Source organism: Seriola lalandi, unplaced genomic scaffold (genome assembly GCF_002814215.2).
Source record: "Seriola lalandi dorsalis isolate HSWRI2012SDOR001 ecotype SW California unplaced genomic scaffold, Sedor1 jcf7180002054505, whole genome shotgun sequence".
In the NCBI taxonomy this organism is placed as follows: domain Eukaryota; kingdom Metazoa; phylum Chordata; class Actinopteri; order Carangiformes; family Carangidae; genus Seriola; species Seriola lalandi.
In genome coordinates, this window is record NW_019525058.1 from 1,304,554 (window position 1) to 1,319,553 (window position 15,000).

Consider the following 15,000-nt stretch of genomic DNA (forward strand, 5'->3'; position numbering starts at 1 on the left):
CCCCCACCCACTACGGTTCTGCTGACTTATAATGCTGCTCGTCGATGGTGGAGAAGACGTGACCTTCGTTTAGAAGAAAAGCCAGAGAGGATCTGTACAAAAAGGAGCAGAGTGCGAATTTAAAACATTTACGTCTGTGTCACATTTCTGATCCTGGTTCCAGTAATCCCTTCCAACAGTGATGTATGCAGTGTCATTAGTGCCAGGAGGCTCCATTAAAAAAAAAAAAAAAACAATATTAATATTCATGTTTTTATCTGAGGTCAATCACAAGCAAAGTGCTGAATGCAAACTAAACTGCGATTCAGCTCCAGGTACGTCACGTTAATTTATGTGCTACAGGAAACTTCCATATGTTGTGAACTGGCAAGCGTCACTCAGACGTCACAAAAAGCAGTTTATGCCATGAAATCAACTATTTCTTTGCAGTGATACCAGTTCATGCTCTGTAATGACTCAACTCGTGCTCTTCAAATCATTTCTGAGTGGAAACTCTCTAAAATGAGCCACTTGGATTTAATTTGTTCTGATGTTGGACAGAACAATGTGGATTTACAGCAGTTTTCATCTGCCTTGTCTATTAAAACATTGTTGGATTTTCTTTGACATCCCTTGAAGCTAAACATCAATAATACAGTTAAAAAAATCAATAAAATAGTGTCACTTATTTCCTTTTTTCATTAAATAGCCAATAGAGGCAGGAAATAAGACAAAACATAGCTGACAAGTTATTAATTGACTGCAAGAATTATTTAAAATCAAGAGTGCAGCAAGTAAGTGATGCACATAAATGATTAGTTTGACAGCGTGGTTATTTAAAGATCCATATTTTCTTCTTCTGTATTTTATTTGAAGTGTTGATCCATTAGAAGATATAAAAAACCATCTCAGTGTAGTTTCACATCTCCTCTCTCAGGCTTCTCTCTGCAGCTCTAGTAACAACAGGTCTGTGAGCCAATCAGAAGAGAGGAGGCTCTAAGCCTCTCTTCTGATTGGCTCACTGTTTTCTGAGTGATCCAATAAAAATATAGCAGATTTCAGGTAAAAACACTCAGAGAAACCAATTCCTGTAAAGGTTTGGATGGTGGGTCCAGGTGGGCGGGGCTTGGTGACTGCTTTGTTGTGACATCACAAAGTTCCAGAAGTCCTGACGGCTGGTTTTAAGGCTCAGTTTCTGAATACAGGCTGTGTGCATTTCTCTGTGGACTGAGGCTTTGATACTTTCACAGTATTAATATAGAAGCTAGAGCTGATCTATAATCACACTACACATGGACACAGACCTTTACACTCGAGGAGCTTTAATTCAAGAGTGATTAACTCATTTGAAGATGTGTATTAGTTTATGTATATTTCTTTAATCTCCCCCGTCAGTCACAAAACTAAAAGATTTCATTTCTTTTATTACTAAGTTTGTTTGGATGTTGCTAATGGTCCATTACCCACCAGCATACGTTAAAACATAAGTGTCAGCATGGACTTACATACTGTACATGTACACAGAACACAGACGATGAGCTGGTACCTGATGTCCCCCATACTGAGGTAGTCCAGCTGTGTCCTCAGGTCATCGAGACTGATGCCAACATCACGGTGAGAGAACTTCCTGATTACCTGCAACACCTGAGACAGGAAGCAAGAAATCACTTTCCACAGCAGCAACGAATCCTCAAATTTCAGAAGCCGAAAAAGTGAATATTAAAATTATCCAGAACTGTTCAACTCTTTTCAGTCCAACTGCGTATTTCTATGACATCATCAGTCCGATGTCCATACTTACCCTGGATAATTCACAACCTTCACTGTGGATAGTTTTAATTACAAACTATTTTCTACGATGAAAATTGACATTTGTACAAAAGACATTTAAACGTGAAACAGTAGAAAAAGCGCAAGTGTAAATAAAATGAATGATTGAGTTGGTATTGTTCCTGCTGGCTCACTGTCACAGATTACTGGGACACTTGGATAAAACAAAGTCTTTATTAATGTTAGTAGTAACATGTTTTTCCTACTAAAACAAGTAAAAATATCTTCTGTGAAAAACACACACACATTTCTGGAAAGAGACTCTGCTGCCGGAACTGTCCAAATATTCTACGTTGTGTTCAGTAGGGAAATGTGTTTCCACCCACTCACCTGATCACGGACGGTGGATAAACCATGCGGTGAGATGCCGCCTGCAGGAGGTCCAGCGCTGCACTGTCCGGACATCGAGGCAAGAGCGGTGTTCATGTTCACGTCGAACACCTGGGTTAATAACACGGGCACGCTCAGGATAATCACACAGCAGCCAAACAGGAAGACGAAAAGGTTATTAGCTCGTTAGCTTAGCTCATGCCACCGAACCCAGTCTCATAACTGTCTGCAGACCCGTGGTCTCGAGCAAATCCTCTGATCGGAGCAATTCCAGTGAAATAAGTTGATTTCACCATGAAATAAATAGATTTTAGTGAGACCAGGCGTTTAGTGGGGACAGACAATATGACGACAGGATTAGTTCTGTCTTTCAGTGGAGATTTTTTCATTTCATCATTTCCAGTTTCTCAGTATTAAAACGCTGAGTAGAATTCTGGTGGAACCGGCTGCGATACCTTTCCGAAATGCTCCATATGGGCTTGTACCACTTCCAACATGTGGGACGTGATCTCATTCGGGTCGTCGATGCAACGGATATCCATTGCCAGCAATGACCTTTGACCCTAATGCAACAAAACACAAACTGAATTTGTCATATATGGTCAGAAAAATCAATCAATGCTCACTTCCCTTTAAAGCCCATCATCATCATCATCATCATCTTTAAACCCTCTGTTTGCGTCACTCACACTGAAACTGTGTAGATTTCCTATGACCTTCACATATGTTCCAGGAGAAGCGAACGGCATCACTGCGTCGTCCTGTGAGGAAATGTTCAAACCGATTATTTACCACGATAGTTCAGTCTGCCGTTTCCATTTGCAGTCGTGAGCAGAGCGAGTTGATGCCACTCGCCTCTTCATTGACCCACTGCTTCACGTTTAAACGTGGACCCGTCATGTCGTCCACGGCGTACTGGACGTTGGTCGCGAAGTGAGACAGCGCTCTGACCACACCCACAACAGACACCTGCAGCGAGAGAAGGGAAACCAAATAAAACTCAGCACCTGAGACCAAACTGCACTGAACAATCTGCAATTAAAAAAGGCAGAAAGGAAACTGTTGGACACTCAGGAGAGCACGATTCATCATGATGTATCAACTTATACATTTATAATTTTATCAAAATGTCTGAGCCTTTGGAGTTTTTACATAAGATGCATGTTCATATTATTATGATGTATATTATTATTATCATATACACACACACATATACATATTTGGAGGATGCACAGCATGTGACACGTGCATCGCTACATTATCTTAGCATTATTTTCCACATCAAAATTTTCAATGATCAGGATTTTCACTGATCACTCTGAGCCCTGTCGCAGAAGTCGTTCTCTCTCAAGTCACACGTAATAATCTTTATTTTCTAAAGCATCTTTCATACAAGAAATGTTGCACAACAAGGAAATGACCTGCACCAAGTGCTTTGCATGAAAAGAAAAGAAATAAAATGAACATTAAACATTGATCTAAAATGAAAACAATGTAAAATGAGATAAAATAATGAATAAAATAATGAATCATTAAATAGGGAGACATTTACTCTCAAGTCTCTGGTTAGTCCTGAGTTACAACCCAAGTCTTTAAGTTTGTGTTTAAAGTCCACATACATACATACATACATACATACACTAGGTTATGGACTGGATTTGTGAGAGAAATTGCAGTGATGTGGTTTTGATTTCAGTCCACGCCTCATTCCTGTGACGAATTAAATAGTGCTGAACACACAGACAGTGAAGTGCTTCATTTCCTTGTACCTGGTTGAGTTCCCAGTCGTAGATCGCAAAGGCATCACTGCTGACTGGAGGAGCGGACAGAAGCTGAGACACTGTGCAGGGCAAAATCTGAAGAGTTGCTTTCTGTGGGGAAATCACAGAGAGGGAATAAATGAATCTGACCTCAGCGTACGAGCACAGATCCTCACACAGTATTTTACTGCAGATTAAAGACAGACACACCTTTGATTTCCATGCTTTGTGGCCGGATTTCCTCGCAGAGGACTGACTGCAAACTTTGGCTATGCAAATGAAAGTAATGTCAGCAAACGTAAAGTGAGAAAGTACAACAGGATTGTTAGAAGCGACTGAAACTTACCTTGATTCCACATGACACAATATCTTCAGTGAGCGTCACATGTGCAGCGACCTCTTCTTCTTCTTCAGCAGCTGTGAGACGTGAACAACCACCTTGTGCCAGCAGCTTCTTTATGTCCACGCCCATCAGGTGAATTGAATTACAGCAATTACCCACAGTGCAGTGCACGACCAAACAGAAAGGCCTTAGGAGTGAATGATCAGCTGTGATGTCACTCACATGCTCCATGTTTCTTTAAAAGCAATTCAAGGATTATTTTCAATTTCATTTTTATTAAAAAAAAAAAAATCCATCAGTTGGACAGTGATTGACAGGTGTTCACACCACTTTGGATAAACTTCATTTAATCTCTTCAAAATATCTTACAATGACATAAGAGCGAAACTTGTTCATACAAAAAGTGTGAGAGCAGAAGATTGCTGTGCAGCGGCTGCGAGTTCAGAGCTTCATCTGAACAACAGGACGTTTCAGCGTCGGCCCCCGACCCGGGACTCGTCTTACGTCACAGCGCGGCTTTGCTATCCCACATTTCAGTCGACGAGCGGCTCATAAACTTCTCACAGGAAACATGTTGAAAACAATTCTAACCAGTAACGTGGAGAAATTATAAAATAAAAAGATTTCCTGCTCTTCTTTTCCATTACAGTCGATACAAAAGGATGCACAGATCTCTTCTTTGTTCACCGACTGGAGTTCACCTGTGTTCACTGCTGCCTCCAGTGGCCAGACGCCGTATTACAGAAACACTCCTGAATAAAATCAGTCGTAACCTAACAAACTCATTCATAAAGAATACAACATGGCTGCCGTTTGTTCAATATAAACCACAATTTAATGGTTAGTGTTATATTGTCAATGCACAGTATTTTTTTTTAACCCTTTAAAAATCTTATGAGCCGCTCCGTCACTGAAATGTTCCAGGAGATTGCAAAGCCGTACGTTGCATGACGGTCCCGGATCAGTTCTACGTAAAGTGGTGAATTTTTTTTATTTATTTATTTATTTTTTTCCCAGAATTCCAAAAGGAGACAGTTCTGTTTTCTAAATCCGTCCAGTACCGGAGAGAAAAGACGAAGGAGTTGACCCACGTTTGTTTTACCAGCTTTGTTCACACACAAAAATAAAAATAAAAAATAAACAATAGGTCAAATGTAAAACGTACAATTAACACTAGCACACCAACAGTATTAACCTGTAAATATATCACATCTTTTCAATGATTGAAGTAAACTGAAGCCGACTGAAGAGCTGAAGAAAAAAAATAAAAAATAAAAATAAAAAAATCGAATCCATCACAGCAATTTACAAAACGAGTCGGGCTCTTGAAAACAGAGCACATCCAGTCAAATGTACATCAACCTTGTTCGTCCCCCTGTTTATCCTATACACTATTTACACATGTGCAAAGGAATTGAATACAACAAATCAAAAGGGTGAAATCTCTTGATACCACAGACCGAGCATTTTGTTTGGCAAACCTCACAGGAAGCCGAGTGTCTTCCTGCCCCCCCCTCCTCCCTCCTCCCTCCTCCCTCCCCCCTTGTCTAAAAGGGTAAAAAGGAGGATATCTCGCCGGAAATGACTCGGCCCATCGCTCTCTGTTCTGCTTTGAGCTCTTGAGGATATGGGTGACCTACTTTGTGTCCAAACTTTCAGCCGCTCACTTGCAGAAAGCCATTAAAACACCACATTCTTGAAGCGACGCAACATTGTCCCGAGCAGCATAACAAGACGTCCTGTAAAGTAAAGACAGGGCGATTTTCTTTTTCTTTTTTAAATACTGATTTGCGGTATCGCAATTCACACCGAAAGCGCCTCGCTGAGTCGGCAAAAACCGCGGTGCATCTCGAGCTCAACCTCGGCCGTATCCGTGCGCTTTGAGAGCGATATCAACGAGGCCACTCTAATGTCAGAGGAAAGAAGAAAAATTGAATTTCTGAAAATAAGGCAAATGTCAATCGCATTGTGACAGGGAATAAAACCATTACAGCTACAGGGAGAATTTAAGGCCATGTGTCAGATAAATGTTCGGCAACAAGTCGAAGGGAAATTTGATTTTCCACCAGAATTCGAGCGCAACGAAAGAAGCCGAGATTGTTTGGTTTTACAGGTGTTGTTTTTTTTTTTTTTTTTTTCTTTTTTTAAATTAGCAAAAGTGCACAAATTATGTATGACCTAAAAGGCAAAAAAGGGTCCCAGGCATGATCCTCTGCCAAGTGCTGCAACAACTTAATAGGCTTAGAATTAGCCTGTCGGAAGCATAAAGAAAGGGATTACTGTAAGATCCAGAGCCCGAGGAAACGAGGAGCAGTGACACAGTGAAAGGAGATCAGGTTAAACACAACAGTATTATGTGTCAAAGGGAAAAAAAAAAAAAAAGCAGAGATCCTCTGGCTCATGGAGGATTGTGTGAGCTGGTGTCTTCTCTCGCTTCTTCCCTGAAGGTGAGAGGCACGTCATGCATAAGTCGACTGTTGGCTGACATTGTGTTCGCCTGATAAAACTAAATACCCACGCAGTTATCACACTCAATCCAGCCGCACAGAGCGCCTCCGTATAATGCAGCAGGTAGTTATTAGGAATAAATATAAACCACAAAAATTAAAAAGTGCTTTCACGAAATACCCCCCCCCTCCCCTCCCCCTCCGTGTGAACGTTCATGTCGCTGCTCTTTTCATTCAAGCAGCTCACACTTCAGGTAATTAAATATATGTTTAGACAACATAAGGACTTGTGTCAGGTGACCAGTCTGTGGAGGACAGACGACTTTCTGTGCAGTGCGCTCGGCGGTTTGGGTTTCTACTTTTTATTACTTTTATTGGATAATTCTGGTTTACTACAACTTGGGTGTTATTTCCATAGTCGTGGAGGCTATTTTTATTGGCGGTGATAACGTTGTATTCACCATCAGGGAACATGGAAACATTACTGCAATGAAATCCGACGGGGGCAAGGAAATGGTCAAAAGTGGTTCCTAAAACTGAAACCACTTGGAGGTGAAACTGAAAGTGCGTTTACCCAAAATACTGGTAATAAAACTTCACTGCACGGAGGAAATGTAACGTGCACAATGACTCATTAAGGCAGCACAAAGCTGAACCAAGGTCCCATATTTTACACTTTTCCAATGTTGTATTTAAAGTGTTGATCCATAAGAAGATTTATTTAAGTAGCTCTGAGCCTCTCTTCTGATTGGCTGAGTGATCCAACACGTAAACACTCAGAGAAACCAAATCCTGCAAGGTTGTAATGATGGGCGGGGCTTGGGGGCTTTTATTTAAGAGTCTTTCACACGGTTCAAAGAGTCAATGTCGTTTAGCTAACATTAGCTTGCTACAGCTAACAAGCTCTCCGAGGCGCAGCTCTAATTTCAGGCGGTTGCTGAAGCTGATTTCGCCCCTTCTTGTGGTAAATCTGCCACCATTGTGATTGCAAATTGCATACATGCATAAATTAATTAGGCGGGGCAAAGTGGGGGGGTGGGGGGGGTGGGGGGGTCATCATCATCAACAGGAGAAATAGTCGCCCAAGTTGTGACAAACCAGCGTCTTCCTCAGCGACTGTGTGAAGCGCTCTGTCATTCAAACCAAGTGTTTGTTTGTTTGTTTGTGTTTAAGGCTCAATATAAATAAAGGTGACCCGTCTTCATCGTTATACATTCTACTAAACGGGTCAGGGGTGTGTCTTTATCTTGAAGTCTGCACCGAGGAGAAAGAGGAAAAACACCAACCACAGGCACCTGCAGGGCCGGACGCTCGTGATAAAAATGCCCCCCCCCCCCCCCCCCCACGACCAACGACAAATCTTATCTTCAAGCACCAAAGTTTGTTTTTGTTTTTTTTTTACCCTCCCGAGACGACTGAGGGACACTGACCTCGTTAGTGAGACGTTTGTCTACAAATACCATCGTGCTGTTTTGTTGTTCTTACCTGAGCATTCAGGGCGTGTCTGCGTCTGGATGCACGTATCGATAATGCTGGTGGTAACGACCAGGAGGCAGAGATCGGTTTGTAGGAGGCGACTGTGTTTTCATATTGGCCCTTTGGATAAATGCACATAGTAAAAATCACAGGATAAAGTCTCATATTGCATTTGGTAACAATTAGCACCGAGTCCAGGATGGTTATTTGTAGACAAACTGTCACCGACTGTCGCTTCGACCTTCGACTTTCTAATTGAATCCGGGACTTTTTTGGGGTCGATCCGCTCTTCCATCCCATCCCAGTGATTCTGTAAGAAGGAAGTGGAAGCTGTGATGTGATTAGCCTGAGACTAAGCTGCAGTTCTGAGCAGCAGCGGCGGCGGCGGCGGCAGCGGCGGCGGCGGCGGGTGTCACACCTCTCCTCTTGATTATAAAGACAAAGCTTGTAGAGGACTGTATGTGCTTGGAAAGTGGGTGAAGTTTAAGCCAGGATACAAACAATGACTATAAAGTTATTGTTCCCTAGTTCAAATAAAACAAAAACGAAACAATAAACCCTCCGTTACGTGACCATGTAGGTGAACAGTGGCTGATGAGATGTGTACATGTGCTTGATCGGCTGAGTCCGTGGCGCTTTGTGCTCATCCATCACGTGTCCCAGTCCAGCTCTCTGCAGGCGATACGCACCAGTCTGAGCTCCAGTTCAAAGGCGTCGGGCCGCTCCTGAGGGTTGGCCGACAGCATCTCCCTGATCAGCTGCTTCATGTGGCTGTTCATGCTCTTTTTCCTGGCGGGGATCAGCAGCTCCATCTTTGGGTTCTCTAACAGGGCTTCCCCTAAAGGAACAATCTCTGAGCCCTGCTGCACGTAGCTCCCCAGCAGCTCCTTCTGAGTCTCCACATCCACAAAGGTGATGCGCTCCACCATGGCCCAGATAATCACCCCCAGGGCGAAGATATCCGCCTTGGCCGTGTAGTGGCCCTCCCAGACCTCCGGGGCCATGTAGAAGTCCGTCCCGCACGCCGTGGACAGGAAGCACTTGTTGACGCTGGCCGGCTCCTCCGGGTTGAGCCCGGAGGTGGAGCAGACCTTGCTCAGGCCGAAGTCGGCCACTTTGAGGGTGGGCTCGGACGACCCGGCCGGCGTGCAGGCCTGGGAGATGAGGATGTTGTCCGGTTTGAGGTCGCGGTGTATGATCTGGTTGCGGTGCAGGAAGGCCAGGGCGCTGCCCAGCTGTAGCATGAAGCTGGTGTTGGTCTTGCGGCTGGGTTTGCGGGACAGCAGGTAGGCGTTCATGTCACCCCCGTCGCAGAAGTCCATGACGAACCACAGGTAGTAGGCACAGCACGGGTCAAATGTGATCTCGCCTTTAAGGGACGTCTCCACCAGCTGCAGTAGAAACACAGAAGAAGAAAAACGAGTCAACATGAGTTCTGCAGGCCACATATGTCTGAACGTGCCGCTGCCAGATAAATCATGGTAACACACCAACATCGTGACATTTGTCCAGCCGGCCGGAAACCGTCTGCTGCAGCTTTGAACTACGCAAAAGAACCGACATGAAATTCACTTAAAAGCAGGTCGGTTGCAAAGTTTTAGATCCATTGATCAGGAATTTGAATCCAGCAGCAGTTTCATAGATTTTTATTCTGAACCACCGAACAGTTGCACCAGACTCTCAAGCTCCATCATTTACACTCTTACAGTCTTTTATTAGAAGTGTTGATCCATAAAGAGAAATATTTGTGGCTTTAAGAACCAAAAACTGAAGGGAGGGTCGACCAGCGTAAGGGGACACGGCACGGTTGATTTGTTTACATGTGTGAATGTCGGATCGTCGGTTCTGAAAAGCCGAGCGGGCGATCGGATCCCGGCTGCGGCCTCTGCAGGTTCTCCGGCCGTGCGATGAGCAGCACTGACAGAGTGTGACGGCCTCCTGAGAGATGAATGCAGCCGAGATGCCGGTGCAGGAGTGAGAGTGAAGAGCAGCTGAGAGCAGGTGACGTGGACCGGCTGTCAGTGAGTCAAGAGCAAGAGATGAATGTAGTGAGAAACTCAGCGGGAGACGAAGCGCCAGTCAGTCGGTATGTGGCAGCGGTTAAAATACCAGTTGAAGCGGTTCTGTTAGTGAAAATTAGATGAAGTGTCAGTTGAGGTGAGGCTGAACTACACGCCAGCTGTTTCACAGGTAAAACAAACGCTCTTGAATATGTGAAGGAGGCCGTTCTTAGTGAAATCCCTGCTGTAAACAAATGGCTGCAGATTGTTTGATAAGCCATTAGCTGAGGAATCCACCGCCCGGAAAGAATAGATTCAAATTGTCCCACAGTCGGTGCGGACAGATAATTCCACCCTATTATCATTTGTTCTTCTCTGGGCCTGTACTGGAACATTACGGAGCGATGAAAAAAAAAAAAAAAGAGCTGGAATAAAAGGGGTTCTGGGAACGAGTCCAATGCTAACGCTGCAGAAAACTGAATGAAAGCTTTGACAATAGCCCCGCGTGTCACTGAGAGACTACAATCAAGCAGCGGCAGAGCGCCTGTGAGGCTGCAGACAGGTTGACAGGCACGGGGACCCCCCACCAACACCCCCCACCAACACCCCCCCACCGGACTCCTACTCCGACCTGGCTGCACGATCATGTGATCTGTGGGCGACACCGACAACACCGATCCAACCAGAAACTTCCAGCTCTTCTGCTCGTGCCCGTCAGCAGCTAAACCAGGGCTCCATTAGAGCTGATATTTAACATCCAGATTTGCAACCTTTGACATTAATAACTACAAAATGAGTTTAAGTAACAAGAGTCACTGCATTACTGGGAAAATAATAAAATCACTGACTTCACTTATGTTGATGTTGTCACAGTAAAATATCTGCCAAGTCATCCGTCCCAGCAGCAACATGACAATGATATTTCATCCCTCCGATAATCTAGGACATGTCACAAGATATCATGACACAGTCTGTAAATCAAAGCAGGCTTCCAATTCATTACAGAAATTACAGCGTTGGTCTATTTTAAGACGCGGCGGCATGTGGTCGACCGACCAGTGCTTTTCAAACGCGTCCTGAAATGTCACTGGATTCCTCTCCGAGCCGTTGTCTCATCTCTGCGACTTGTGGACAGGAATGTTTGGCCCGACGTCTCGCCAGAAAAGACTCTTTCTGTAGACGATAACAAGATCTGGCTTTTGGGGGGGTGGGGGGGCATCACATAATGTGTTTATGGTTATGTTTGAAGGTTAAGGTTTAAGGTTCATTTTCACTTCCTCCTGTAGCTCTCAGGTCTCGTGTGTGATGCAGCACCTGGTAACGGCCCGGCGTTAACACAGCGATGTTTCTATACTTTATTTATTACTGTCCGGTCTATTCTGCGGTTTTCTTTTATAGCTTTGGCCTGGGCGGCTTCGGAAGCAATGTCTTTCTTTTGGTTTCATTTTGAATCTTGTATCTGAATCATCAAACCCAGGTATTTCTGCTCATTGTGATTCTCCAGAGCCGCACCTGCTCTGTACCTGTGCTGCTTGTTTTCTGTAGTTATGAAAAAGGGATGGAAACCTGGAGGACACACACCTCTGAAGTCTGGTAGCAAGGACCAACAATGAATTTATCTGCCACAGAATTAACCTGTAATTACAAATGAGCTGCAGAAACCTGCCTCGTCTGTACGTCCACGGATACGCTGAAAACAGGAACTGCTAACTTTTAATGGCCAAATGTAAACAAATATAAGCTGAAAGACAGGGAGCTAAAGTTGGAGCTAATTAACTGACTCTCTGTCTCTCTGATATTGACTTGACACTATGACTGAGCACAAACTTAGCAAAGACTTTGTTTCCTTATTATTCAATTATCCACTTATTCAACCCGTCTGCTGGAAAACCATTCAAATAACCGGAGAAGGCGTCAAACAAGTCAAACAAGTCAAGTCAGTCTGGACCTCATAAATCACATGATCAAGATCCACTCACATCCTGAATGCTGGGCCACGTTAACAGTGTTTTCAAGCCTGTGTGGTGTCAGTGCAGAGCTACTGTTAAACTACAGAGTCCTGCCCCCGGCCCGGGGTCCAGCGAGCTCTCTGTCCTCACCTCCAGGTAGAGCGGGGAGCTGGATCCATGGTTCATCCTCTGGGCCAGCTGGTCCCGCTGCAGGATGCACTCCTCCAGGTGGATGACGTTGGGGTGCTGGCTCTGGATGCTGCTCAGGGCCCAGAACTCGCGCAGGGCCAGCTCCACATTCTCCGGAGAGTGGCAGCGGATCTTCTTCACCGCCACCCGGGCCCCTGTGCGCTTCACCACCGCCTCATAGACCACGCCGTAACTGCCACGCCCCACCTCCTGGATCAGCTCGTACTTCGGCTGGCTGCTTACCATCCTAGTCCTCACTGCGGAGAAACAACACAGGTGTTAGCTTTTGTATTATTTTTCCACTGAGATGGATTTTAGTTCCTAAAACCACAAATTATATCTTCTTATGGATCAACACTTCAAAATAAAACACAGGAAACGTGTAAAATGGCGAAACCTTTACAGCCTGTAGTTGTTTATACTTTAGCAAACGTGTGTAGAATTAGCTGTTAGCAGTTCACGATTGCACTACACCCGTAACAACTTCACAGGATCACTGGGACACTGATGAAAACTTTTAATATGACATGATGGTTCTCAGGCGAGCTCTGCAGTTACAGGAAGCATCTTTCTTTTCTTTTTTCTGTAAGTGGATTTATTGACATTTATTTGCGATGGATATCTGAGACAGGAAAGTAGAAAATCACATTGAACCTAAAAATAAACGTTTCATGTCTGTGTGTTCAGATTTGTCTGAGTTACGACTCTGAAGAACAAATCCCGACGCAAATTGTGGTAAAACAGGTTTTAAAGTACCTTAACCGCTGCTGCCCATGTTGGTAAACGGGAGGAATTAAGCAGCTATTGGTCACTATAATCATTCTTCCGCTCCATCCTGGGCATGACGCTTTCATAATACAGTTCTAATGTAAGTGCCAACACTGGAGTCATGCTTCTGCAGAGGTACACGGGTAGATGTTTGCAAACCTATGCAGACGAGGGTGTTTCAATAAGACCTGTACTTGGTGGATCCAACATCCAAAAAAACAATCCAAGAAAGATTAAAAACATTCTCAGGTTCAGCTAAAATCTAATGTGAGATCTACACCGTCTGTGTTAGCGTCAAAGTGACAGACATGTGACAGTGTTTCCTCGCTGAGCCGTGGTGGAGGGATACGCTGTCGTATACGCCAATAAACTACCGAGTGATTTCCAGGGCAAAAGATCCCCACATCAGTGCAACTAACTTGGACTTTCAAAGTCTGACACTAGGTTCAGCTGAAATTTAGAATTAATGTGGATTATTTTCCTCCATCTCGTTAGGAGCGTATCGTTTCACAGTCAGGATGCAAGACGGACAACTAGCGACAGAAGATAGACAAACTCTTTTCCCTCCAGGGTCTGAATTCCCAATAATGACATACTGGAGATAATCCAACGTTATCTTGTTGTTATCGTGGACTACTTTTCTTCTGTTCCACACACTTTCCCTTCAAATTCTTCTGTGTGTTTTCATTCGTTATCAAACCCTTCAGTAAACCCAAATAATCTCCCTACAGTTTAAATATAGGTGTCACATGACCAAACGGATGGAGCAGCTCCACAATGCTGTCCACATGATTGGCATGCTGGTGCAGGAAGGTGGGTGGTATTTCTGATCGTTTACATGTGTTTTAGTTCCCTGAAGAATAAACACAATTTTGCCCAAATAAGCACAACGGCATCTCTTCTGGTTTCCCTCGGTATCGCTCCAATACGATGGCAGAGCATGAGAGAATCTCTCATCCACTGAAACATCAAAACGGAAGAACCCATAAATCACCACACACACACACACACACAAGCAACACCTCTACAGTACTGTAAACATCCACACACACACACACACACAGCTCCATGACACCATATACTGGAGCCGCAAGTGATGCGTCCCAGAACCTGCTACGCACTACACAAACGTTTACTTTGAAAACTAGGAGTGTGGAAAAGCAAACGCAACCAGAGGAGGTCAAATCATTCAATCGACGTCACTCATCCTTATCATGTCGTTACATAATCCCGTTCCACCTGCCAGACCAAAGAAACAACACTAAAGCTGCAAACCTCTTATTATTTTTGAAAATCAGATATTCTAATGAGTTTCCTAACAATATATTAAGCAATCAAACAGGAATGTGTAAAGAGTATTGGCAGATTTTAATGATTATTCTGATATACAATTAATCTGCGGATTTTAAAGTCATCTTTCAATTACTAATTCTGTGCAACCAATAGTCTAAAACCCAAAGATATTTAATCTTTGATGATATAGAAAGATATAAAGCATGTTACATTTTATTGACTTATCAGTTATTATATTTATCTTTTGCTAAATTTGTTATTGATTCAGCATCAGTTAATTAATTAAAAAGGACTTTTGTTTCAGCTCTACTTCCTTGTACAAAACCATATTAATGATATAATATGTACAATTGCAATAAATAGCTGCAGCATTAACAACAACACCAAAAGTTTGAAGCAAAACAAGTTAGCATTGCAACAAGAATTCAAATTGCTAATCCAAAAACAGTCGAAATGACAGTGTCAGTGTTAAATACCAACATGTATACCTGGACATTTAATGTGCTAATATGAAAACTTAATTTGAATGTTAAAGATGCTAGACACTGTCAGCTGAGGAGATGATAAACATCCCCCCCCCGAAAAGTATGAAGAGAGACGCTTTCTCCCAGTCACAAGGAATGATAGCCAGCATGC

The 15,000-nt window shown here is 43.6% G+C and overlaps 2 protein-coding genes across 3 annotated transcripts in view; both read right to left on the bottom strand.

The window, feature by feature from the left end:
* Positions 1–3: 3 nt before the first annotated feature.
* LOC111660097 (replication protein A 32 kDa subunit-like) lies at positions 4–4,431 on the bottom strand. Its single transcript, XM_023413232.2, has 9 exons — positions 4,246–4,431; positions 4,110–4,168; positions 3,909–4,010; positions 2,995–3,108; positions 2,829–2,900; positions 2,595–2,702; positions 2,140–2,250; positions 1,526–1,623; positions 4–92 (listed from the first exon to the last, which is right to left on the bottom strand). Exons 1-9 carry the CDS (start codon positions 4,256–4,258, stop codon positions 11–13), a joined length of 759 nt encoding a protein of 252 aa, XP_023269000.1. The 5' UTR covers positions 4,259–4,431; the 3' UTR covers positions 4–10.
* Positions 4,432–4,552: 121 nt separating this feature from the next.
* Positions 4,553–15,000, bottom strand: part of pdik1l (PDLIM1 interacting kinase 1 like) — an 11,113-nt gene continuing 665 nt past the window's right edge. For both annotated transcript variants that reach the window (XM_023413199.2, XM_023413200.2), the window contains exons 2-3: positions 12,265–12,560; positions 4,553–9,556 (exon numbers count right to left, since the gene is read on the bottom strand). In XM_023413199.2, the coding sequence (XP_023268967.1) occupies positions 8,816–9,556; positions 12,265–12,560 (1,037 nt within the window). In that variant the 3' untranslated portion in view covers positions 4,553–8,815. The remainder of the gene's footprint in view (positions 9,557–12,264; positions 12,561–15,000) is intronic.